Source organism: Oncorhynchus mykiss, chromosome 26, assembly GCF_013265735.2.
Source record: "Oncorhynchus mykiss isolate Arlee chromosome 26, USDA_OmykA_1.1, whole genome shotgun sequence".
Lineage (NCBI taxonomy): Eukaryota > Metazoa > Chordata > Actinopteri > Salmoniformes > Salmonidae > Oncorhynchus > Oncorhynchus mykiss.
In genome coordinates this window covers 9774978-9801215 of record NC_048590.1, presented here as the reverse complement: position 1 = coordinate 9801215, position 26238 = coordinate 9774978, and the positions used below count along the sequence as shown (strand labels likewise).

The 26238-nt window shown below is 36.3% G+C and overlaps 1 protein-coding gene across 50 annotated transcripts in view; it reads right to left on the bottom strand.

Annotated features, from left to right (window-relative positions):
- Positions 1–26238, bottom strand: part of si:ch211-266g18.10 (muscle M-line assembly protein unc-89) — a 104645-nt gene that overhangs the window by 10883 nt on the left and 67524 nt on the right. For 33 of the 50 annotated variants that reach the window (XM_036964412.1, XM_036964413.1, XM_036964426.1 and 30 more), the window contains 33 exons: positions 26153–26221; positions 25982–26029; positions 25458–25505; positions 25227–25280; positions 25008–25055; positions 24867–24914; positions 24573–24617; positions 24392–24460; positions 24221–24268; positions 23697–23744; positions 23466–23519; positions 23247–23294; positions 23106–23153; positions 22810–22854; positions 22629–22697; positions 22458–22505; positions 21934–21981; positions 21702–21755; positions 21483–21530; positions 21345–21392; positions 21051–21095; positions 20870–20938; positions 20699–20746; positions 20136–20228; positions 19950–19997; positions 19232–19279; positions 18937–19020; positions 13609–13653; positions 13299–13346; positions 12334–12381; positions 9663–9710; positions 9499–9546; positions 179–220 (listed from right to left, as the gene is read on the bottom strand). In XM_036964412.1, the coding sequence (XP_036820307.1) occupies positions 179–220; positions 9499–9546; positions 9663–9710; positions 12334–12381; positions 13299–13346; positions 13609–13653; positions 18937–19020; positions 19232–19279; positions 19950–19997; positions 20136–20228; positions 20699–20746; positions 20870–20938; positions 21051–21095; positions 21345–21392; positions 21483–21530; positions 21702–21755; positions 21934–21981; positions 22458–22505; positions 22629–22697; positions 22810–22854; positions 23106–23153; positions 23247–23294; positions 23466–23519; positions 23697–23744; positions 24221–24268; positions 24392–24460; positions 24573–24617; positions 24867–24914; positions 25008–25055; positions 25227–25280; positions 25458–25505; positions 25982–26029; positions 26153–26221 (1749 nt within the window). Of the gene's footprint in view, positions 1–178; positions 221–9498; positions 9547–9662; positions 9711–12333; positions 12382–13280; positions 13347–13608; positions 13654–18936; positions 19021–19231; positions 19280–19949; positions 19998–20135; positions 20229–20698; positions 20747–20869; positions 20939–21050; positions 21096–21344; positions 21393–21482; positions 21531–21701; positions 21756–21933; positions 21982–22457; positions 22506–22628; positions 22698–22809; positions 22855–23105; positions 23154–23246; positions 23295–23465; positions 23520–23696; positions 23745–24220; positions 24269–24391; positions 24461–24572; positions 24618–24866; positions 24915–25007; positions 25056–25226; positions 25281–25457; positions 25506–25981; positions 26030–26152; positions 26222–26238 lie in introns of all 50 variants that reach the window. The other 17 variants (XM_036964427.1, XM_036964435.1, XM_036964421.1 and 14 more) reach the window with 16 other exon arrangements.

Sequence of the window (26238 nt, the reverse complement as noted above, 5' to 3'; positions counted from 1 at the left end):
ATCTGCATTGACAAGAGAGAACACAATCTAAAGAAATAGGACCACTCCTTGATCTTCAGACATTTCAGATTGTTCATAAACAGCATTCAGTAAAGGTAAGGATGATATTTAGACACTGTCAATGTGTGATAATTATTATAATTAACATTGTTGATGTGTCAATACTGGAATTACCTACCTTTTTTCACAGGTCTGGCATTCTCCTTTGGCGCATCAGGCTCTTATTGAAAAAAAGAGAGGGATAAAGTGCCTTCAGAAAGTATTCATACCCCTTAACTTATTCCACATTTTGTTGTCTGTGCTACAGCCTGAATATAAAATGAATTACATTTTTTTTCTCTCACCAATCTACACATAATACCCCATAATGACAAAGTGAAAACATCTTTTGAGTATTTGTTGCATAGTTAGAAAAATGTAATACAGAAATATAGTATACCATTTACATAAGTATTCACAACCCTGAGTCAATACTTTAAAGAACCACTTTTGGGGGAAAAATTACAAATCTGAGTGTTTTTGGGTATGTCTCTAAAAGTAAAAACTGTAACTAGGCCACTCAGGAACATTCAATTTCATCTTGGTATGCAGCCAGCCTGAACCAGGTTTTCATCTAGGATTTTGCCTGTGCTTATTCAAAAAGTATTCCGTTTATTTTTTATAATAAAAAACTCTTTAGTCCTTGCCGATGACAAGCATACCTATAACATGATGCAGCCACCACCATGCTTGCAAATATAGAGTGGTACTCAATGATGTGTTATGTAGGATTTTCCCTAAACATAACACTTTGTATTCAGACAAAAAGTAAATTTATTTGCCACCCTTCTGGCAGTATTACTTAAGTGCCCTGCTGCAAACAGGATGCATGTTTTTGAATATTTGTATTCTGTACAGGATTACATCTGTCATTTGGGTTAGTATTGTGGAGCATCTTCAAAGTTGATGATCCATACTCAGTTTTCTCCTAACACAGCCATTAAACTGCCTCACCTAAAGCCCATTCTTGTGGGAAGCTGCTATAAACCACCAAGTGCTAACAGTCAGCATTTGGATAATATGTGTGAAGTGCTTGAGAATGTATGTGATATCAACAGAGAAGTTTATTTTCTGGGTGATTTAAATATTGACTAAATATCATCAAGCTGCCCACTCAGGAAAAAATGTCAAACTGTAACCAGTGCCTGCAACATGGATCAGGTTGTCAGTCAACCTACCAGGGTAGTTACAAACAGCATAGGAATTAAATCATCAACATGTACTGATCACATCTTTACTAACACAGATATTTGCTTTAAAGCAGTATCCAAATCCATAGCATCTAATGATCTCAATATAATAGCCATATCTCGGAAAACCAAAGTTCCAAAGGCTGGGCCTAATATAGTGTATAAGAGGTCATACAAGAAGATTTGTAGTGATTCATATGTTGATGATGTAAATAATATTTGCTGGTCTGTGGTGTGTAATGAGGAGCAACCAGATGCTGCACTTGACACACCTATGAAACTACTTATTCCAGTTACTAATAAGCACCAACCCATTAAAAAAAATGACTGTAAAACCTGATAAATCCCCTTTGATTGACGAGGAATTGAAAACATTGTATGGTAATTAAGTCTGGCAGCCCAACTGATTGGCAAACATACTGCAAATTAAGACATCATGTGACTAGACTAAAGAAAATTTAAAAAAAAACTACACTATGAAGCAAAGATAGTAAAAATATTTGGTGCACCTTAAATTACATTTTTGGAAAGAAAATAATTTATTTAGTCAGAAGGTTCATTCATCACAAAGCCCACTGATATTGCAAACTACTTTAATGACTTTTTCATTGGCAAGATAAGCAAACTTAGGGATGACATGCCAGCAACAAATGCTGACACTACACTTCCAAGTACATCGGACCAAATTATGAAAAACAAGTATTGTACTTTGAATTCCGTAGTCAGTGTGGTAGAGGTGAAAAAATTATTGTTGTCTATCAACAATGACAAGCCGCCAGGGTCTGACAATGTCGATGGAAAATTACTGAGGATAATAGCAGACGATATTGCCACTCCTATTTACCACATATTCAATTTAAGCCTACTAGAAAGTGTGTGACCTTAGCACTGGAGGGAAGCTAAGTCATTCCGCTACCCAAGAATAATAAAGCCCCCTTTACTGGTTCAAATAGCCAACCGATCAGCCTGTTACCAACCCTTAGTAAACTTCTGAAAAAAAATGTGTTTGACCAGATACAATGCTCTTTTACTGTAAACAAATTGACAACAGAATGTCATCATGCTTATGTAGGGAAGGACACTCAACAAGCACAGCACTTACACAAATGACTGTGATGATTGGCTGAGATAAATTTATGATCAAATTATTGTGGTGGCTGTCTTGTTAAATTTCAGTACAGCTTTTGACATTATTGATCATAGTTTGCTGCTGGAAAAACGTATGTGTTATGGCTTTACACCCCCTGCTATAATGTGGATAAAGAGTTACTTGTCTAACTGAACACAAAATGTGTTCTTTAATGGAAGCCTATCAAATAATAATCCAGTTTGAATCAGGAAATCCCCATGGAGGCTGTTTTGGCCCCTTTCTTTTTTCAATTTTTACTAAAAACATGCCACTGACTGAGTAAAGCCAGAGTTTCTATGTGTGCGGATGACTCAACACTATACATGTCAGCTATTACAGTGACTGTAATGACTGCCACACTCAACAAAGAGCTGCAGTTAGTTTCAGTGGGTGGCAAGGAATAAGTTAGCCTTAAATATTTCTAAAACTAAAAGCATTTTATTTGGAACAAAACATTCACTAAACCCTAAACCTCAACTAAATCTTGTAATAAATCATGTAGAAATTGAGCAAGTTGAGATGAGTAAACTGCTTGGAGTAACACTAGATTGTAAACTGACCTGGTCAAAACCTTTTGATGCAGTAGTAGCTAAGATGGAGAGAAGTCTGTCTATAATAAAGTGATGCTCTGCCTTTTTAACAACACTATCAACAAGGCAGGTCCTACAGGTCATAGTTTTGTCGCACCTTGACTACTGTTCAGTCGTGTGGTCAGGTGCCACAAAAAAGGACTCAGGAAAATTGCAATTGGCTCAGAACAGGGCAGCATGGCTGGCCCTTGGATGGACACAGAGCTAATATTAATAATATGCAGGTCAATCTCTCCTGGCTGAAAGTGGAGAAGCGATTGACTTCATCACTACTTTTATTTATGAGAGGTATTGACATGTTAAATGCACCAAGCTGTCTGTCTAAACTACTGGCACACAGCTTGGACACCCATGCATATCCCACAAGACATGCCACAAGAGTTATCTTCACGTTCCCCAAGTCCAGAACAGACTATTGGAGGCACACAGTACTACATAGGTGCCATGACTGCATGGAGCTCTATTCCACATCAAGTAACTGACGCAAGATGTACAATTAGATTTAAAAAACAGATTAAAAAAACACCTTATGGAACAGTCGGGACTGTGAAGCAACACAAACATTGGTGCACACACACACACACACACGATAACATACGCACTATATACATACACATGGATTTAGTACCCTAGATATGTTGTATTGGTGTAGTAGGGGCCTGAGGGCACGCAGTGTGTGTACTGTAATGTTTAAAACTGTATAAACTGCCTTAATTTAGCTGGACCCCAGGAAGAGTCGCTGCTTTGGCAGCAGCTAATGGGGATACATAATAAATACAAACTATGAAACTGCTATACAATCACCATTGGCCTCATGGTGAAATCCCTGACCATTTTCCTTCCTCTCTGGCAACTGAGTTAGGAAAAATGCCTATATCATTATAGTGACCAGGTGTATTTATACACCATCAAAAGTGTAATTAATTAATTCACCTGCTCAAAGGGATATACAGCATCTGCTTTTTTTATTTTTACATATTTACCAATTGGTGTCCTTCTTTGCAAGGTATTGAAAAACCTTTTTGGCTTTGTGGTTGAATCTGTGCTTGAAATTCACTACTTGATTGAGGAATGAGTCCATGCAACTTATGTGATTTGTTAAGCATATTTTTTACTCCTGAACTTATTTAGGTATACCATAACAAATGGGTTCATTTTTGTTAATTTATTTCAAAGAAATTATACAAACAAAATTCCACTTTGACATTATGGGGTATTGTATTGTATTTTTTGTATTTATTATGGATCCCCATTAGCTGTTGCTTTGGCAGCAGCTACTCTTCCTGGGGTCCAGCAAGAGTAGCTGACCCCAGGAAGAGTAGCTGCTGCTTTTGCAACAGCTAATGGGTCTCCTAATAAAATACCAAAATACAAATTTCGAGGAAGCAAGGAAGCAGACAATTTGGCCCCGAAACTTTCTCCCACATCGTTTCGCTAATTTTCAGATGCATTGAATTGTTCTAAATGAAATATATTTAGCATTAGTAAATCTTATGTACGTCCAAACACTACTGTACATGGATGCCTATATTATTTACGGAGACTGGTTGGGCCATTCCTTTGGGATTATCTGCTTCAATAAGAGAGAGCACCATCTAACCAATCTCATTTGATGACTAGTTCTAAACATTTCAATACTTCATGATGTAAGGAATTAATTTATAAATATATGAAACAAAACATACTATCTGATGAAAACCTTGTAACTCAATTTGAGCAAATCTTATTTTTTTTTACATTTATTGAAAGCAGTAACTCCCCTCAATGTACTCTGAACATTGTATAACTCTAGGACCAAGAAAATGTATTCAAAAAAGCGTCTGATGTTTCATAATTGTGTGTTCGTTTTCATTTCCTGGTAAAATTTCTGTTTTGGAAATAAACTAAGGGATTTCATCAGACATCGAGGATATCTTGATTGTGTACAAGTTGATGCACATTTTGACAAATATTACATAGCTAAGGAGTTGTTGTTTCTGGTTCAGCCTACTCAGACTCTAGATTTGAGTATTTTCCAGTGAAACACAAATTGGATTGGTGTAATTTACAGACAGATCAGCTGAGAAATTATTTCTCAACATTTCCTCAGAGCTGTTGGTTTGACATTGTCTTTTGTAGCTTCAGTCTCTGTGTTGCCCATAAACATTCCAAGAAAACTTTACATTTGTATTGCTTATTTGGTCACCTGAAAGGGTAAAGGTCAAAAGAAATTTAAAACAAGAGGGCTGTTAGGATATGATAGTAAACCCCGTAAAAACCAACAAGTCAATGTAGCGCTATGCAACGCAATACAGCTGGATATCTTAAAACACTACTAACAGGAGTTTACATGCACCTGCATGCTAAACTAAGCTTGATTGCAATAAAAAAAATCCACGAGGATAAACCAGCAGATCAGTTGTTACCGTGTCAAGTGATTATGATACCAGACAGCTGGTCTGGGTTTTCTACTCTTGCCCCCAATAAAGTATCGACCTCAGGAGCATCGGAAAGAGTAAGGCTGATGAATGCAAAAATTATTATTATTATAGATTAAGAATGTATAACTATTAGGCCTATATTTAATTCAAATGTTTCACCTTAAATGGTAAAATAATATATACCATTCAAAACAACTTTATAGACTACATTTTCATTTGATAAAAAATGGTTGCAGATTTCAAATATGGACTGTGCAGACATATTTCACCTCTGATCTTGATGATGACCATATCAGACAATTTTATTTTAAAGACAGTTTTAAGGGATTACATAAATTGGGAACAAATGAAACATTAAGATTAGACTACACCAACATTAGTTGGCACCAACATTAGTTAGCGCTCTGGAGCAGGTTATCATCAAAGATCTCTCTGTTCATCTTTCCCTTGATCCTGACTAGTCTCCCAGTCCCTGCCACTAAAAAACATCCCAGCAGTATAATGCTGCCACCACCATGCTTCACCGTAGGGATGGTGCCAGGTTTCCTTCAGACGTGACACTTGGCATTGAGACCAAAGAGTTCACTCTACCATAAATACCTGATTGGTTAGTGCTGTAGAGATGGTTGTCCTTCTGGAGGTTTATTCCATCTCCACATAGGAACTCTAGAGCTCTCTCAGAGTGACCATCGGCTTCTTGGTCACCTCCCTGACCAAGGCCCTTCTTCCCCGATTGCTCAATTTGGCCGAGCAGCCAGCCTTAACGAGAGTCTTGGTAGTTCCAAACTTCTTCCATTTAAGAATGATGGAGGCCAATGTTCTTGGGGACCTTCAATGCTGCAGAATTTTTTTTGTATCCTTCCCCAGTTCCCTGCCTCGACACAATCCTGTCACGGAGCTCTACAGCTCATTACTTCGACCTCATGGCTTGGTTCTTGCTCTGACATGCACCGTCAACTGTGGGACCTTATATAGAAAGGTGTGTACCTTTCCAAATCATGTCCAATCAATTTAATTTACCACAGGTGGACTCCAATCAAGGTTGATCAATAGAAACAAGATGCACCTGCGCTCAATTTCAAGTCTCATAGCAAAGCGTCTAAAAAAAGGTATTTAGTTTTTGCAAAAATTTCTAAGAACCTGTTTTCACTTTGTCACTATGGGGTTTTGTGAGTAGATTGCTGAATAAATGTTTTTATTTAATACATTTTAGAATGAGGCAGTAATGTAACAAAATGTGGAAAATGTTAAGGGGTCTGAATATTTTCCAAATGCACTGCATGTATGTGTATATATATATATATATATATACACATACATGCAGTGCATTTGGAAAATATTCAGTGCAGTCAAATGTAATTTTCCTTTTTGTATATGTATATATATACATATACAAAAAGGAAAATTACATTTGACTGCACTGGGCCTTTTAAGAAATTATCCAATTTTGGCAGCCCCTCAGAAAAATTGCTTTGTTTCATGAAAAAGCTTAAATGCAGCTTAACGTCAGCAGCTGAACACTACGTAAATACCTGTCTTTACAGGGACATGTTTGGCTGTCTCTTTGGAAACCACTGGTAGTATAGGAAATACATGTTAGCGTACAATTCAGTCATTGGAGGCTGCTGAGGGGAGGACGGCTCATAATAATGTCTGGAATAGAGTCAATAGAATGACATTAAACACGTGGTTTCCATGTGGTTGATACCATTCCATTGATTCCCGTTACAGCCATTATTATGAGCTGTCCTCCCCTCAGCAGCCTCCACTGATTTCAGTGTTTGTCAAAAGGGGTTGTATAGTTCTGTAAAGTTATCAAAAGGGGTGTGAATCTATTGTGTAAATTGTTTTGTTACATTACAAAAATGTATTTCACAATATTGAAAAACACACACAGAGAACATACAGAGCCTTCAGAAAGAATTCACACCCCTTGACTTTTTACACATTTTTGTTGTGTTACAACCTGAATTTAAAATGGATTCAATTTAGATTTTTTTTGTCACTGGCCTACACACAATAACACATAATGTCAAAGTGGAATTATATTTTTCGGAATTGTTATTAATTAAAAATGAAAAGCTGAAACGTCTTGAGGCAATAAGTATTCAACCTCTTTGTTATGGCAATCCTAATTAAGTTGAGGAGTGAACACTTGCTTTAACAAGTCACATAAGTTGCACGGACTGTGTGCAATAATAGTGTCTAACATAATTTTTTTATGACTACCTCATCTCTGGGCCCGATACATACAATTATCTGTAAGGTCCCTCAGTCGAACAGCTCATTTCAAACACCGCCCCACTAGATCCACAGACAATGTAACAGCCATCGCACTGCACACTGCCCTATCCCATCTGGGCAAGAGGAATACCTATGTAAGAATGCTGTTCATTGACTATAGCTCAGCATTCAACACCATATTACCCTCCAAGCTCATCATTAAGCTCAAGGCCCTGGGTCTGAACCCCGCCCTGCGCAACTGGGTCCTGGACTTCCTAACGGGTCGCCCCCAGGTGGTGAAGGTAGGAAACAACACCTTCACTTTGCTGATCCTCAACACTGGGGCCCACAATGTTGCGTGCCTAGATCCCTCCTGTACTCCCTGTTCACCCATGACTGCATGGCCATGCACGCCTCAAACTCAATCATCAAGTTTGCAGACAACACAACAGTGCTAGGCCGGATTACCAACAATGACAAGATAGCCTACACGGAGGAGGTGAGGGCTCTGGGAGTGTGGTGCCAGGAAAATAACCTCTCACTCAACAAAACAAAAGAGCTGATTGTGGACTTCAGGAAAGAGGCGGAGGGAGCTCCCCCCTATCCACTTTGACCGTACCTCAGTGGAGAAGGAGGAAAGCTTCAAGTTCCTAGGCGTACACATCACTGACAAACTGAAATAGTCCACCCACACAGACAGTGTGGTGAAGAAGATGCAACAGCAATAGGTACAACAGATGGTGTATCAATACCCTCAATAACTACAAAGATACAGGTGTCTTTCCTAACTCAGTTGCCCGAATAAGTTAAATAAATATTTCTAAATCTAAATGCATTGTATTTGGGACAAATCATTCACTAAACCCTAAATCTCAACTAAATCTTGTAATAAATAATGTGTAAATTGGGAAAGTTGAGGTGACTAAACTGCTTGGAGTTTGCCTGGATTGTAAACTGTCATGGTCAAACATATTGACACAACAGTAGCTAAGATGGGGAGAAGTCTGTCTATAATAAGGTGCTGCTCGACCTTCTTGTCAGCACTTTCAACAAGGCAGGTCCTACAGGCCATAGTTTTTTCGCACCTGGACTACTGTTTATTCGTGTGGTCAGGTGCCACAAAAAAGGACAATTGAAATTGGTTCAGAACAGGCCACGGCTGGCCCTTGGATGTACACAGAGATCTAATATTAATAATAAGCATGTTAATCTCTCCTGGCTCAAAGTGGAAGACAGATTGACTTCGTCACTGCTTGTGTTTATGAAAGGTATTGACATGTTGAATGCACCAAGCTGTCTGTTTGAACTACTGGCGCACAGCTCGGACACCCATGCATACCCCACAAGACATGCCACAAGAGGTCTCTTTACAGTCCCCAAGTCCAGAACAGACTATGGGACAGTACTAAATATAGCCATGACTACATGGAACTCTACTCCACATCAAGTAACTCATGCAAGCAGTAAAATTTGTTTTAAAAAACAGATTAATAAAACGCCTTATGGAACCTTATGGCAGCAGCTAATGGTGATCCATAATAAATACGAATACAAAATACCACGAAAGACTCACAGCTGTAATTTCTGCCAAAGGTGAATCTTCAAGATAGGTTAGTGTGTTATGTTTCATATTATTTTTTACAAATGTTAGAATTTTTCTTCCACTTTGATATTACAGCGTATTTTGAGTAGATTGTTGACAAAGGATTGACAATTAGGTCCATTTTAATCTCACTTTGTAAAACAAAAAAAATAGAAAAAAGTTAAGGGGTGTGGATACTTTCTGAAGGCACTGTACATATAGAAAACAAAGCTATATCCAGGGGTCATCTGATCCGGAGGACATGAAAACCGAGAATTAACAGAGATCCAACAGTGATTAAAATGAACAAAAACGACACCTGTACCTTTCGTTACAGTTGCTGGCTTAGCCTTCTTTTTTGTAGCTTCAGGTTCTAAGTCAAAAACAGAACAGTTTTGAATGAGACCCTATCTAAATAACAGTCGAAGGGTATTGAGTTGACAGAAGACATGAATGGGTGAGCATGGAAACTAAATCCATACACTGTACCTTTCTTAACAGGGTCTGGTTTGTCCATCTCTTTCACACCCTCAGGTTCTGAAACAAGTAGGAACAAGAAATGACATAGCATTATTACAGCACGGCTCTTAACTGCATGTACGATAAAAACATCAGCTTTAGGACAAGATGATTTTGCTTGTCCTAAAGCTGATTATTTCACAATTTTTTGTGAAATGACAAAACATTACAAAGTCACGCAAACGTCACATTTGAGTCAAATATTGTGTAGTGTTGATTGACAATGTAGGCTGTGAGGGGAGGAAAGCGGTTGTAAATTGTAGGGAACATTTATAATTTTTCAGTATATATAAACCATATGCAATTTACTGTACATAGTATGTACATGTAAAAACAGACCGAACACTTTCTCAAAACTGTTACTTTGTACAAAAAAAAGATGAATCTGAGATAAATCTATATCTTTTGAAGGGGATTCCTGGTTCTGATTCTGGTTATTAAAATGAACTAAAACAAATGGTGTTTATATAAAACTATATTGATCACAGCTCTCTTGTTTGTAGGGGACTCATGAAACATAAAACCAGCTCATTTTCTTATGGAATACGCCAGAAGGTGCCGATTCTGCAGGTACCAAATTACATTTGGACCTGGCGAAATGAGGAAGCTATGTGAGTGCCTATTAACGTTACTTAGGGGCGGCAGGTAGCCTAGTGGTAAAAGCATTGATTGGATTAGTAACCGAAAGGTTGCAAGATCGAATCCTTAAGTTGACAAGGTAAAAATCTGTTGTTCTGCCCCTGAACAAGGCAGTTAACCCACCGTTCCTAGGCTGTCATTGAAAATAAGAATTTGTTCACTTGCCTACTTAAATAAAGGTAAAATAAAAAGTATATAAAAAAATACTGTCAAGTAGGATTGCGGTTGGTGGATGTGCCTTTAAACTGCAGACTCCCACTCCGAGGGTCACGTATTCAATCCCAGTGCTAGCCACTAGTGGTGCGCTAGTCAGCTGTTTGTTCATCTGCACTCGCCCGCAATTGCTAATTACCCATCTGCATCCACCTGACTATAGTTGATAAAGTGAAACTCTGTGGTCCGCACCAGACACTAACCTGCTAATATAGAAAATGCGCTGTAGGTTACAGTCAGAGACTGTATTTAAATAGGTTTTTAGGCTACATGCTGCTTCTCTTCTGTCATTAGCCTTTACGTTGCCCGTGAAGACTAAATAGAGCTCACCAGAATGTCATAAATTGTCAGAATGAATGATTCAATCTAGTTGACATTGGTAAAGTTTTCTCTTTCATATCTGCTCCTTTTGAGGAGCAAAGCCATTTGGGGACCAGGGATCAAATGCATAACAAATGCATAACAATGTAAATAGTATGGGTGGCCATTTGATTGTTCAGCAGTCTCATGGCTTGGGGGAAGAAGCTGTTAACGGTGCTTTTTAGACCTATTACCTAGCTCTGGTACTGCTTGCCATGCAGCAGCAGAAAGAACAGTCTATGACTTGGGAGACTGGAGTCTTTGACAGTTTTTTGGGCCTTCCTCTGGTCCTGGATGGCAGGAAGCTTGGCACCAGTGATGTATTGGGCAGTACACACTACCCTCTGTAGCGCTTTACGGTCGGATGCCGAGCAGTTGCCATACCAGGCAGTGATGCAACTGGTCATTGTCCGTTTTGCCTCAGTGAATTGACATGAACGTTTTCTGGTGGTTTCCAAAAGCATTTGGCCATATACAATTAGGTAATAGGCTTTTGCACTAATGCAAAAATAATGAAAGAAAACCCTCTAATGTAGCCTATAGATAGATATAAATTGCACAGGAAAGATACATTTAGGCCTATGGATTTAAGGTATTATCTTGTCTTTATTCAACCCGCCTGCCACCCACCCATCATCCATTTCATGATAAAGATTAAATAAATAAAAAATTAATTATTTGACTAGGCAGTATCGGCACAACCGGCTGTGATTGGGATTTCCATAGGGTGGCGCACAATTGGCCGTTGTAGGCAGTCATTGTAAAGAAGAATTTGTTCTTAACTGACTTGCCGAGTATCTAAATATCTATATTTTTTTAAGTATATGATGTTTTGGTCTTCTCTTTCAGGAGAGACTAAATCAAATGGAATGAAGTGACCTTTAACTAGGGACATGCCGACAGGAACAGAATCCACACTAACAACCTAAATGTACAGCAGCCTATAGAATGATAAATATATAGATGCTTTTGAAACAAATCATGAACAAATCCCATGCTATATGGTTGGTGAAAGGGTAACTGATGTAAGGTCCTTTTATCATTTATGTAGTATGACTTTTCTGTTAAATGTTTTAAACATCTATGATGTGTTTATGAAGAATTCATGAATGCTCTATGAAGCATTCATAGGTGCTGCTATAATATATTTAGTCAGAAATGTAATCCCATGTGAAATCTTCCCTTTTTTCTGGAAAAGTGACATATCTCAACATTCTAAACAATCTCTAGTTTAATTCACAGAAATATTTAATATGCATATTATTTGGAATGAATTGTAATACTTTTTTTCATAGACAACTTTAACTCTCTCCTTTGTAATATAATAATTTCTATGAATGACATCAGGTTCTGTGAAAAATACAACTTTTTTTTTTCATGGACAGTTGAGAAAATTAAGTTTGTTTAAAGTGTGACAAAAAATTATTACTTTTTGTAGGATCTGCTGGCTTGGCCTTTTCTTTGGGAGCCTCAGGCACTAAAAACATAGGAGGAAACTATTTTACCATGCTTTGTTGTTGTCTTAGGCCTCTCTTTATGTAATGTTGTTGTGTCTCTCTTGTCGTGATGTGTGTTTTGTCCTATATTTTAATTACATTTTTATTTTTAATCCCAGCCCCCGTCCCCGCAGGAGGTCGTTTGCCTTTTGGTAGGCCGTAATTGTAAATAAGAATTTGTTCTTAACTGACTTGCCAAGTTAAATAAAAGCATTAAAAAAACAATATTTGTTTAGTATTTCAAAGAGCAGTAATAAAGAACATGGAAGCAAGCACCTATACAGCATCTCTACCATTGTAAACATAGTCTAAGGAGCATGAACAAGTATTAAGAAATGAGTTACAAACAAACAGAATCATATCAGAATGATTGGTCAGTGTACAGGAAATTATGGATGTCCCCTCACACTGTACAATTAGCAAACCAATCTGTCCATTATTACCACAGTCAAATCAGAGGTGAAATCAGGGGTGCCCCCCATTTTGCACTGAGGCCGTCTTCACTGAGGTTTGGGGAGCCACACTGCATATTATGCCTTGCCATCAATTACTCCTGAATTAATAATGTGGGATGTTTGACACACTTGGAATAGATGTTCAAGTATTAGTTATTGGAATAGAATAGATGCTTCAAGTATTATATAAACCTTTTATGAGTTATATGAGTTATACTTAGAAAAATAGAGTATTGAAAATAAACTAGAGAGATTAAACCGTGTCAGTGTCTTTCTTTAGAAGGGCTGGTTTGGTATATTCTTTAAGAGCAGGTTCTGAATCAAATTACACAAATATACATATTTCACCACAACTGAATCAAAATAAATGAAAAGACACGTAATTCTATCTTCTGCTAAATGAACGTTTCCCTGAAAAACAATACCTTGAATTGAATCAGTACCTTTCTTTTGAGATACTGGTTTGTCCTTCTGGTTGGGAGCCTCACGTTCTAAACAAAAACACAAATTTAAGTACAATGATAATAGTTATAATGGGAGGTTAGGGCATACATAAAGTACAACTAACAATTTCTATTAAAAAAGTTTCCCAAAGTCAGACATCCGGGAATTGGTCATCTAATGTACGGTATATACTGTAGACATGAATTACATGCTACCGTTACATAATAAACAACAATGAAATACCAAGGATGCTAGGATTGTTATCAAATAAACTCATTAAGTAAGAGAAGTGGGAGTAAATTCTAATACCTTTCTTTGCAGGGGCTGGCATGGCCTTCTCTTTCAGAGCAGGTTCTGAAAAAAATGAAAAACCAACATTTTTACTGCATCCCATTAAGTTATATTATGTGTGAGGAACTGAATGGGACAGATATTGCAATAAGAGCCATCCATATTTTGCTATAGCTGCCCCTTTGGCTTTCCCTTTATAAGCTTCAGACTCGAAATCAAACAAGAATAAAACCAATGAGAAGCCATGATAAGTGGAGCAGTACTCTACTAACAAACACAGCTAACAAACAAAAGATGAGCATAAGTATCTAGGTATTCTACAAAAGCCCAAAACATTTGTAGATATGGAACATATGTATACGGACTGTTTTGATCTTGTCTTTGGAAGTGTATGATTTAGTAGGAGAGGTCTGAATAATATCTGTTTGTGTAATTCAATTTTAACATTTTCATTATACATTACATTTCTTAAGCAACAATTTGTGCATGCCTTAGCCAGATATACACTACCGGTCAAAAGTTATTCAAGAGTTTTTCTTAATTTTTACTCTTTTATACATTGTAGAATAATAGTAAAGACATCAAAAATGATGAAATAACACATATGGAATCATGAAGTAAGCAAAAAAGTGTTAAACAAATCACAATATATTTTATTTTTGAGATTCTTCAGAGTAGCCAACCTTTGCCTTGATGACAGCCTTCACCAAACAGCTCAAACTGGCCCTAACCAGGATAGAAAGAGGAGTGGGAGGCCCCGGTGCACAACTGAGCAAGAGGACAAGTACATTATAGTGTCTAGTTTGAGAAACAGACGCCTCACAAGTCCTCAACTGGCAGCTTCATTAAATAATACCCACAAAACACTAGACTAACGTCAGCAGTGAAGAGGCGACTCCGGGATGCTGGCCTTCTAGGCAGAGTTCCTGTTTCCAGTGTCTGTGTTCTTTTGCCCATCTTTTATTGTTATTGACCAGTCTGAGATATGGCTTTTTCTTTGCAACTCTGCCTAGAAGGCTAGCATCCCGTAGTCGCCTCTTCACTGTTGATGTTGAGACTGGTGTTTTGTGGGTACTATTTAATGAAGCTGCCATTTGAGGACTTGTGAGGTGTCTGTTTCAAACAGTCCTGATCGGTGCTTCATTACTTGTCTTGGCCAGACGATGTACATCCGCCACTGTTATCTTTGGCAGCTCTTGCAAGCACCTTGTGTAAAACAGTGCCATGGTTGGTAAGGGAGGGTGTGTTGGCTAATTGCTAGCCAGCTTACTAGTTAGTGCGTTAACAGCTAGCTAGCTAAGAGACAAAATAAGCCACAGAACACAATCATCGACTTACAAAAATCACTAACAGAACGGATAAACACTATTTTCAACAAGAATGATAAAAAATGCGATAGAAATATGATTATATTAATATACTGAGGTAATGATTAAACAAGTGACTTCGAGGCTAGTATGGCTACAATCAGGCAACAGGACACGATCCGGACAGGAAGCTATGTATCGGGTAGGAAGTTGAGCGGAAGTGGGCCTTGCTACGTTGTGCAAAAAGTCTATTGGCATGCTTACTGCATGAATGTCAACCAGAACTGTTGCCAGAATTTTTTTAGAATTTGGCAGAACATCCAACCCATCTCACAACTGCTGACCACGTGTAACCCTGCCAGCCCAGGACTTCCACATCCGGCTTGAACCCTTGCCTAGTAATGTGAAATCCATAGATTAGGGCCTTGATTTGCTTTTAACTCAGTAAAACCTTTGATATTGTTGCATTTATATTTTTGTTTAGTATATTTGCCATATATTTTCAACTGTGCTGTTGTGTTTCACAAAAGTTCTGAACCTATATACAGTACCAGCCAAAAGTTTGGACGCACCCACTCATTCAAGGGTTTTTCTTTATTTTTATTATTTTCTACATTGTAGATTAATATAGAAGACATCAAAACGATGAAATAACACATATGGAATCATGTAGTAACCAAAAAAGTGTTAAACAAATCAAAATATATTTTAGATTTGAGATTCTTCAAAGTAGCCACCTTTTGCCTTGATGACAGCTTTGCACACTATTGTCATTCTCTCAACCAGCTTCATGAGGTAGTCACCTGGAATGCATTTCAATTAACAGGTGTGACTTGTTAAAAGTTCATTTGTGGAATTTCTTTCCTTCTTAATGCGTTTGAGAAATCAGTTGTGTTGTGACAAGGTAGGGGTGATATACAGAAGTAAAATGGTAAAATACCAAGTCCATATTATGGCAAGAACACCTCAAACAAGCAAAGAGAAACGACAGTCCATCGTTACTTTAAGACATGAAGGTCAGTCAATTCGGAAAATGTCAAGAACTTTTAAAGTTTCTTCAAGTGCAGTCACAAAAAATAATGTATTAATTAATCTACACACAATACCCCATAATTACAAAGTGGAAACAGGTAGGAAAAATAAAAAACAGATACCTTATTTATATAAGTATTCAGACTCTTTGCTATGAGACTTGAAATTGAGCACAGGTGCATCCTGTTTCCATTGATTCTCCTTGAGATGTTTCTACAACTTGATTGGATCCCACCTGTGGTAAATTAACTTGATTGGAGATGATTTGGAAAGGCACACACATAGGGACATAGGGTCTCAAAGTTGATAGTGCATGTCAGAGTAAGAACCAATCTATCAAAGTTTGAAGGAATTGTCCGTAGAGCTCCGAGACAGGATTGTGCCGAGGCACAGATCTGGGGAAGGGTACGAAAAAGTCAAAATGTGTTTGCATTATTTAAGGTCCCCAAGAACACAGTGGCCTCCATCATTCTTAAATGGAAGAAGTTTGTAGCCACCAAGAGTCTTCCTAGAGCTGGCCGCCTGGCCAAACTGAGCAATCGAGGGAGAAGGGCCGTGGTCTGGGAGGTGACCAAGAACCCGATGGTCACTCTGACAGAGCTCATGAGATCCTCTGTGGAGATTTGAGAACCTCACAGAAGGACAACCATCTCTTCAGCACTCCACCAATCAGGCCTTTATGGTAGAGTGGTCAGACAGAGGCCATTCCTCATTAAAAGACACATGACAGCCCACTTGGAGTTTGCCAAAAGGCACCTAAAGGAATCTGACCATGAGAAACAAGATTCTCTGGTCTGATGAAACCAAGATTGAACTCTTTGGTCTGAATGCAAAGAGTCACGTCAGGAAGAAAGCAGGCGCCACTCATCATCTGATCAATACCATCCCTACAGTGAAGAATGGTGGTGGCATCATAATGCTGTGGGAAAGTTTTTCAGCGGCACGGACTGGGAGACTAGTCAGGATCAAGGGAAAGATGAACGGAGCAAAGTACAGAAAGATCCTTGATTAAAACCTGCTCCAGAGCATTCAGGACCTCAAACTGGGGTGAATGTTCACCTTCCAACAGGACAACAACACTAAGCACACAGCCAAGACAAGGCAGGAATGGCTTCAGGACAAGTCTCTGAATGTCCTTGAGTGGCCCAGCCAGAGCCGGACCCAATCGAACATCTCTGGAGAGACCTGAAAATAGCTGTGCAGCGATGTTCCCCATCCAACCCGACAGAGCTTTAGAGGATCTGCAGAGAAGAATGGAGTTTGTGTGTAGATTGCTAAGGGGGGGAAAAAACAATTTTAGAATAAGACTGCGACATAACAAAATGTGGAAAAAGTGAAGGGGTCTGAATACTTTCAGAATACACTGTATTGACAATACCAAATCAAATGTTCTAATGATTCTGTCTCTTCGCAGAATCTCTTGTATCCCCCATATTTAAAGCATTCTAGTGGTAGCAAAACATATTGTATTATCATTTAAATTCGAAAACTCAAAGTGTTGAATCCGCCGTTGTTTTGTGTATCAGTTCATAAACCATGTGCAATTGAATCGGTACATCGAAAATCTCTTCCCAACTATTTTGGAATCTGTATGGCACAGCTGTCCATTTTTTTTGGTCTTTAAATGTCGTCTTGGTAAGCAACTCGTGTTTATTTGTCCTTGTGTTTTAGGTTATTGTCCTGCTGAAAGGTGAATTTGTCTCCCAGTGTCTGTTGGAAAGCAGACAGAACCTGGTTTTCCTCTACGATTTTGCCTGTGGTTAGCTCTATTACGTTTCTTTTAATCCTAAAAAAAACTCCCTAGTCCTTGTCAATGACAAGCATACCCATAATGTGATGCAGCCACCACCATGCTTGAACCTATGAAGAGTGGTACTCAGTGATGTGTTGTGTTGGATTTGCAACAAACAACGCTTTGAATTCAGGAAATAAAGTGAATTTCTTTGCCACATTTTTTACAGTCTGTGCCTTCAATGTTGATGATCCTTTCTCAGATTTCTACTATCACAGCCAGTTACAGATATTAATCACTGTAACGTTTGAAAATCACCATTGGCCTCATGGTGAAATCCCTGAGTGGTTTCCTTCCTCTCCGGCTACTGAGTTAGGAAGGACGCCTATATGTTTGTAGTTACTGGCTGTATTGACACAACATCCAAAGTGTGATTAATAACTTCACCATGCTCAAACGGATATTCAATGTCTGCTTTTTATTTGATTTTTTACCCATCTACCAATAGGTGCCCTTCTTTGTGAGGCATTGGCAAACATCCCTAGTCTTTGTGGTTGACTCTGTGTTTGAAACTCATTGCTCGCCTGAGGGACTTTACAGATAATTATATGTGTGGGGTACAGAGGTTATGTGTGGGGTACAGAGGTGAGGTAGTCATTAAAAAATAATGTTAAACACATATTGCACACAGTGATTCCATGCAACTTATTATTTGACCTGTTAAGCCAATTTATACTCCTGAACTTATTTTGGCTTGCCGTAACAAAGTGGTTTAATACTTATTGACTCAAGACATTTCAGCTTTTCATTTTTAATTAATTTGTAAAAATGTCTAAAAATATAATTCCACTTTGACATTATGGGGTGAATCTCAATTTAACCATTTTTTTTAATTCAGTGTAACACAACAAAATGTGTAAGAAATCAAGAGGTGAGAATACCTTACGAAGACACTGTAAGTACCATGTAAATATGTATAGGTATTAGGGACACTTGCTGGAAAGTGGGATCGTAATATCTACTTACTAATGTAAGAATTTCGTATGGTTAGTAAAGAATTTTGGATATGAAAATTGCAAGAATCTCTCTGGCTCTGATTTTTAAAAAGAAAATCAGAAAATCAAATATTCAGTGTACAAATATTGTTGGTTTGCCTTATCACTGTGCATTGCAAGGTCTAAACAAAACAGAAACATTAAAGATGTGTTTAAAAGTTTAAAATAATGAATACAGTGGGCATGAACATGGATACTATGTTTAAGTGATGCCACTTACCTTTCTTTACAAGTACAACTTTAACTCTCTCCTTTGTAAGAGAAGCATTTATGTGACTGTGATTTCTGCGAATCACTTCAGGTTCTGTCAAAAAAAGACCATACAATCCACATCAGAATCTTTCAAGTCTTAGGATGAAAATCAAGGTAGAGAAAATGTGTCAATTTCTATTAAACCTGTTCTCAAAGTTGATTTATGTATTAATTCAAATACAATCTAACAATGGCTTCACTTCCCAAAGTATGAAAACATTCAATGTAAAAAGAACAATGAAAAAAATGGGGGACGTTACTACCTTTGATTCCAATGTTTGGTCGTGCTTTCCCCAGTGGCGCAACAAGTTCTAAACAAATAAAACAATTTCATATATCTTATTAATCTCAGTAAATGAACAACTCCAATATCTTAGCTTTGCTTTACCTTTCTTTACTGGTGTTCCCTTGAAATTCTCTTCTGGACTAGATCTTATTTAGGGGCTTCATAGCAAAGGGGGTGGATACATATGCATGCACCACTTTCCCGTTTTTTAAATGTTTTAACTTCACCAAATTTGGACTATTTTGTATATGTCCATTACTTGAAATCCAAATGAACATCCATTTAAATTACAGGTTGTAATGAAACAAATTAGGAAAAACGCCAATGGGAATTAATACTTTTGCAAGGCACTGTATATCTCTTGACATGAGCTGCTTTTGTTTTCTCTTTTGAACATTCAGGTTCTGATACTTGAGAATGGAGGACAAGAATAATGTTAGACAATATGTGCCAGTTTGATGTCTCTAGTACACTTGGGGTTGTTTAGTTAATTTAGCCTTAGTAGCTGAATCCAGATCTTTCTACAGAAATAACATGTTTAGATGATTTTTAAATATTAGGAAGAATATAATACTTACATTTAAAACAACATTGGTTGCACAGGATGATTTCACAGGAGGCAGGCCATATCTTTGACCACCCTGTTCTACTCAGTCTAAAAACTACTGTAGTGAAGTACTGTAATACACCAGTACCTTTCTTTGCAGGTGTTGGTTTAGACTTTTCTTTGCCAACTTCAGCCTCTGAATAAAATAAAAACATTTAAGTTGAAAGACTGGCAGGTCAAATTAAAGCATAATAGCACAAATGTACTAATTCATAGTAAATACATACTGTATTTTAGATGTAAAACCAATTTAAAAAAAACATTGCTTCAATACCTTTCTTAGCTAGTGCTGGTTTTGCCTTGTCTTTTACAGTTTTCACTTTCTTTGCAGGAACTGGTCTAGTCTTTTCTTTAACAACATCAGCATCTATTTCAAATGTTGATAAGGACACACATGCAGTATAGGATTATTTAATTGGAGTATTGTATAATCTGATATTTAAAATACAATAAATGATTCTATAGTATACATATGTTCTTAAATGTAATATACTGCTTCTCAAGCCTACACTAACAAGAAACAAACGTTATTGCAATATAACATTTGTGTGCAAAGAGAAAATACATATTTATATTGAAATTAGATCATTTGTAAGGGTTGTTTTCACCTCAATCTTTATATTACATTTACAAAACATGTAATTTAACAGACACTCTTATCCAGAACTATTTACAGTAGTGGGTCCATTTCCATTTTCTCTGATTTTAGATTTGTCAAATTTAGAACAGACTATAAATAATTATAAACAATGAAAGTAACTAAACTATGCAGTGAATAAAATAAAATAAAACGCAAACAAATCTTACATACTAATTACATACTAAACACATTCTTACCTTTCTTTGCAGAGGCTGATTTGACCTTTTCTTTAATAACTGCAGCATCTGAATCAAAAGCAACATAATTGTGTTTCTCTATGAATATAGCAGGATACATGTTTTTCTCTGAGATGATGTACTGTCTGTAATATTATATTGGTGGTGTTAAAAATCAATACATTCGGTTACCTTCATTTGAAGGAGTTACTTTGGCTTTTTCTTTGGAAACTTCAGCTTCTAAGTTCACGTACATCAGTCCTTACAATAATAACTTATTGAATGTTTTATAAATATCATAAAATGGACACATAGGCTGCCTACTTATTATTTGAATAAGTGGAAAATTAACAATTCCAAAATAATTTCATACCTTTCTTTTCTGGAGCTAATTTGGCCTTTTCTTTTGCTTCAGCATCTAAATCAGAAAAAAAAGATTTAATAAACTGGACCTTCTGTCATACAACACAGGCTTATCTGATTCAGATTATCGGGCCAAGCCAAACTGAACTGTGCTCGTTTAGATATTTTCTTTTCACATTGTCCTTTCCAGCACAATTCCAGCAGCTATGGTTGATGAATATCTAGGCCAGCCCAGTATACTGTAAGCTGGCTTGGCTCAGTAATGCGAAAACGGGTTCTGTGGTACACAAAGAATACTTTGTACCTTTCTTTGACGTAGCTGCTTTGGTCTGTTCTTTGGGAACTTCACTGTCTAAAACAAGCATTGGACAAGACACAACATGAATCTCAAGAATTACGCCATTATACATTTTGAAGCCAGAAAAAAATATCCTATCTGTACCTTCTTTTGAAGGCTCTGGTTTGGCTTGTTCCTTAGTTTCCTTGGACTCTAATTAAACAAGAATGATAACATATACAGCAAAGGTTCTAACTGCAATTGATTCAAACCCACACTGAGTATTTGGTTGAGAGAGAAATGAAGCACACTCTGTGGCAGACATCTATTTAGAGTAAGACTAGCGTTTTTTGTTTCAAGTCTAAAGAAAAAAGTTATCCATACCTTTCTTTGATGAAGCTGCTTTGGCGTTTTCTTTGTGAATTTCAGCTTCTAAAACTATCATTGGAGAAGACACAAAATTAATCTAAAGAATTGGGCTATTTATTTATTTCTTTGCAAGAGCTGGTTTGGTCTTCTCACTGCTAAATTCAGCTTCTCAGTAAAATAGTGACTTTCAGCCTCTATCAAACACTATCAAATGACGTATTAACCACAGATTTGAAAACATTTTTACCTTTCTTTGCAGGGGCTGATTTCACCTTTTCTTTAATAACTGCAGCATCTATGTCAAATATTGATACAAACATACATGCAGTATATATGATTATTTAATTGGATTATTGTATAATCTGATATATATTATACACTAAATTATTGTACAGAATACATATGTTCTTAAATGTAATATACTGCTTATCAAACAATACACAATATTGCAAAATAACATTTGTGTGCAAAGAGAAAATACATATTTACATTTAAATTAAATAATTTGTTATGGCTATCTGTTCACCTCAATATTTATTTTACATTTACAATTTTTGTCATTTAACAGACACTCTTATCCAGAACTATTTACAGTAGTGAGTGCATTTTCAATTGCTAACTCTGAATTTAGATTTGTCACATTTGGAAGAGATTATAAACATTTATAAACAATGAAAGTAACAAAAAATATGCCGTGAATTTAAATAAATACAACACAATGCAAACAAATATTATAACAAATTCCTAATTACATACTAACCAAATTCTTACCTTTCTTTGCAGGGGCTGATTTGACCTTTTCTTTAATAACTGCAGCATCTGAATCAAAAGCAACATAATTGTGTTTCTCTATGAATATAGCAGGATACATGTTTTTCTCTGAGATGATGTACTGTCTGTAATATTATATTGGTGGTGTTAAAAATCAATACATTCGGTTACCTTCATTTGAAGGAGTTACTTTGGCTTTTTCTTTGGAAACTTCAGCTTCTAAGTTCACGTACAACAGTCCTTACAATAATAACTTATTGAATGTTTTATAAATAGCATAAAATGGACACATAGGCTGCCTACTTATTATTGGAATAAGTGGAAAATTAACAATTCAAAAATAATTTCATACCTTTCTTTTCTGGAGCTAATTTGGCCTTTTCTTTTGCTTCAGCATCTAAATCAGAAAAAAAAAAGATTTAATAAACTGGACCTTCTGTCATACAACACAGGCTTATCTGATTCAGATTATCGGGCCAAGCCAAACTGAACTGTGCTCGTTTAGATATGTTCTTTTCACATTGTCCTTTCCAGCACAATTCCAGCAGCTATGATTGATGAGTATCTAGGCCAGCCAAGTATACTGTAGGCTGGCTTGGCTCAGTAATGCGAAAATGGGTTCTGTGGTACACAAAGAATACTTTGTACCTTTCTTTGATGTAGCTGCTTTGGTCTGTTCTTTGGGAACTTCACTCTCTAAAACAAGCATTGGACAAGACAACACAACATGAATCTCAAGAATTACGCCATTATACATTTTGAAGCCAGAAAAAAATATCCTATCTGTACCTTCTTTTGAAGGCTCTGGTTTGGCTTGTTCCTTAGTTTCCTTGGACTCTAATTAAACAAGAATGATAACATATACAGCAAAGGTTCAAACTGCAATTGATTCAAACCCATACTGAGTATTTGTTTGAGAGAGAAATGAAGCACACTCTGTGGCAGACATCTATTTAGAGTAAGACTAGCGTTTTTTGTTTCAAGTCTAAAGAAAAAAGTTATCCATACCTTTCTTTGATGAAGCTGCTTTGGCGTTTTCTTTGTGAATTTCAGCTTCTAAAACTATCATTGGAGAAGACACAAAATGAATCTAAAGAATTGGGCTATTTATTTATTTCTTTGCAAGAGCTGGTTTGGTCTTCTCACTGCTAAATTCAGCTTCTCAGTAAATAGTGACTTTCAGCCTCTATCAAACACTATCAAATGACATATTAACCACAGATTTGAAAACATTTTTACCTTTCTTTGCAGGGGCTGATTTCACCTTTTCTTTAATAACTGCAGCATCTATGTCAAATATTGATACAAACATACATGCAGTATATATGATTATTTAATTGGATTATTGTATAATCTGATATATATTATACACTAAATTATTGTACAGAATACATATGTTCTTAAATGTAATATACTGCTTATCAAACAATACACAATATTGCAAAATAACATTTGTGTGCAAAGAGAAAATACATATTTACATTTAAATTAAATAATTTGTTATGGCTATCTGTTCACCTCAATATTTATTTTACATTTACAATTTTTGTCATTTAACAGACACTCTTATCCAGAACTATTTACAGTAGTGAGTGCATTTTCAATTGCTAACTCTGAATTTAGATTTGTCACATTTGGAAGAGATTATAAACATTTATAAACAATGAAAGTAACAAAAAATATGCCGTGAATTTAAATAAATACAACACAATGCAAACAAATATTATAACAAATTCCTAATTACATACTAACCAAATTCTTACCTTTCTTTGCAGGGGCTGATTTGACCTTTTCTTTAATAACTGCAGCATCTGAATCAAAAGCAACATAATTGTGTTTCTCTATGAATATAGCAGGATACATGTTTTTCTCTGAGATGATGTACTGTCTGTAATATTATATTGGTGGTGTTAAAAATCAATACATTCGGTTACCTTCATTTGAAGGAGTTACTTTGGCTTTTTCTTTGGAAACTTCAGCTTCTAAGTTCACGTACAACAGTCCTTACAATAATAACTTATTGAATGTTTTATAAATAGCATAAAATGGACACATAGGCTGCCTACTTATTATTGGAATAAGTGGAAAATTAACAATTCAAAAATAATTTCATACCTTTCTTTTCTGGAGCTAATTTGGCCTTTTCTTTTGCTTCAGGATCTAAATCAGAAAAAAAAGATTTAATAAACTGGACCTTCTGTCATACAACACAGGCTTATCTGATTCAGATTATCGGGCCAAGCCAAACTGAACTGTGCTCGTTTAGATATTTTCTTTTCACATTGTCCTTTCCAGCACAATTCCAGCAGCTATGATTGATGAGTATCTAGGCCAGCCAAGTATACTGTAGGCTGGCTTGGCTCAGTAATGCGAAAATGGGTTCTGTGGTACACAAAGAATACTTTGTACCTTTCTTTGATGTAGCTGCTTTGGTCTGTTCTTTGGGAACTTCACTCTCTAAAACAAGCATTGGACAAGACAACACAACATGAATCTCAAGAATTACGCCATTATACATTTTGAAGCCAGAAAAAAATATCCTATCTGTACCTTCTTTTGAAGGCTCTGGTTTGGCTTGTTCCTTAGTTTCCTTGGACTCTAATTAAACAAGAATGATAACATATACAGCAAAGGTTCAAACTGCAATTGATTCAAACCCATACTGAGTATTTGTTTGAGAGAGAAATGAAGCACACTCTGTGGCAGACATCTATTTAGAGTAAGACTAGCGTTTTTTGTTTCAAGTCTAAAGAAAAAAGTTATCCATACCTTTCTTTGATGAAGCTGCTTTGGCGTTTTCTTTGTGAATTTCAGCTTCTAAAACTATCATTGGAGAAGACACAAAATGAATCTAAAGAATTGGGCTATTTATTTATTTCTTTGCAAGAGCTGGTTTGGTCTTCTCACTGCTAAATTCAGCTTCTCAGTAAATAGTGACTTTCAGCCTCTATCAAACACTATCAAATGACATATTAACCACAGATTTGAAAACATTTTTACCTTTCTTTGCAGGGGCTGATTTCACCTTTTCTTTAATAACTGCAGCATCTATGTCAAATATTGATACAAACATACATGCAGTATATATGATTATTTAATTGGATTATTGTATAATCTGATATATATTATACACTAAATTATTGTACAGAATACATATGTTCTTAAATGTAATATACTGCTTATCAAACAATACACAATATTGCAAAATAACATTTGTGTGCAAAGAGAAAATACATATTTACATTTAAATTAAATAATTTGTTATGGCTATCTGTTCACCTCAATATTTATTTTACATTTACAATTTTTGTCATTTAACAGACACTCTTATCCAGAACTATTTACAGTAGTGAGTGCATTTTCAATTGCTAACTCTGAATTTAGATTTGTCACATTTGGAAGAGATTATAAACATTTATAAACAATGAAAGTAACAAAAAATATGCCGTGAATTTAAATAAATACAACACAATGCAAACAAATATTATAACAAATTCCTAATTACATACTAACCAAATTCTTACCTTTCTTTGCAGGGGCTGATTTGACCTTTTCTTTAATAACTGCAGCATCTGAATCAAAAGCAACATAATTGTGTTTCTCTATGAATATAGCAGGATACATGTTTTTCTCTGAGATGATGTACTGTCTGTAATATTATATTGGTGGTGTTAAAAATCAATACATTCGGTTACCTTCATTTGAAGGAGTTACTTTGGCTTTTTCTTTGGAAACTTCAGCTTCTAAGTTCACGTACAACAGTCCTTACAATAATAACTTA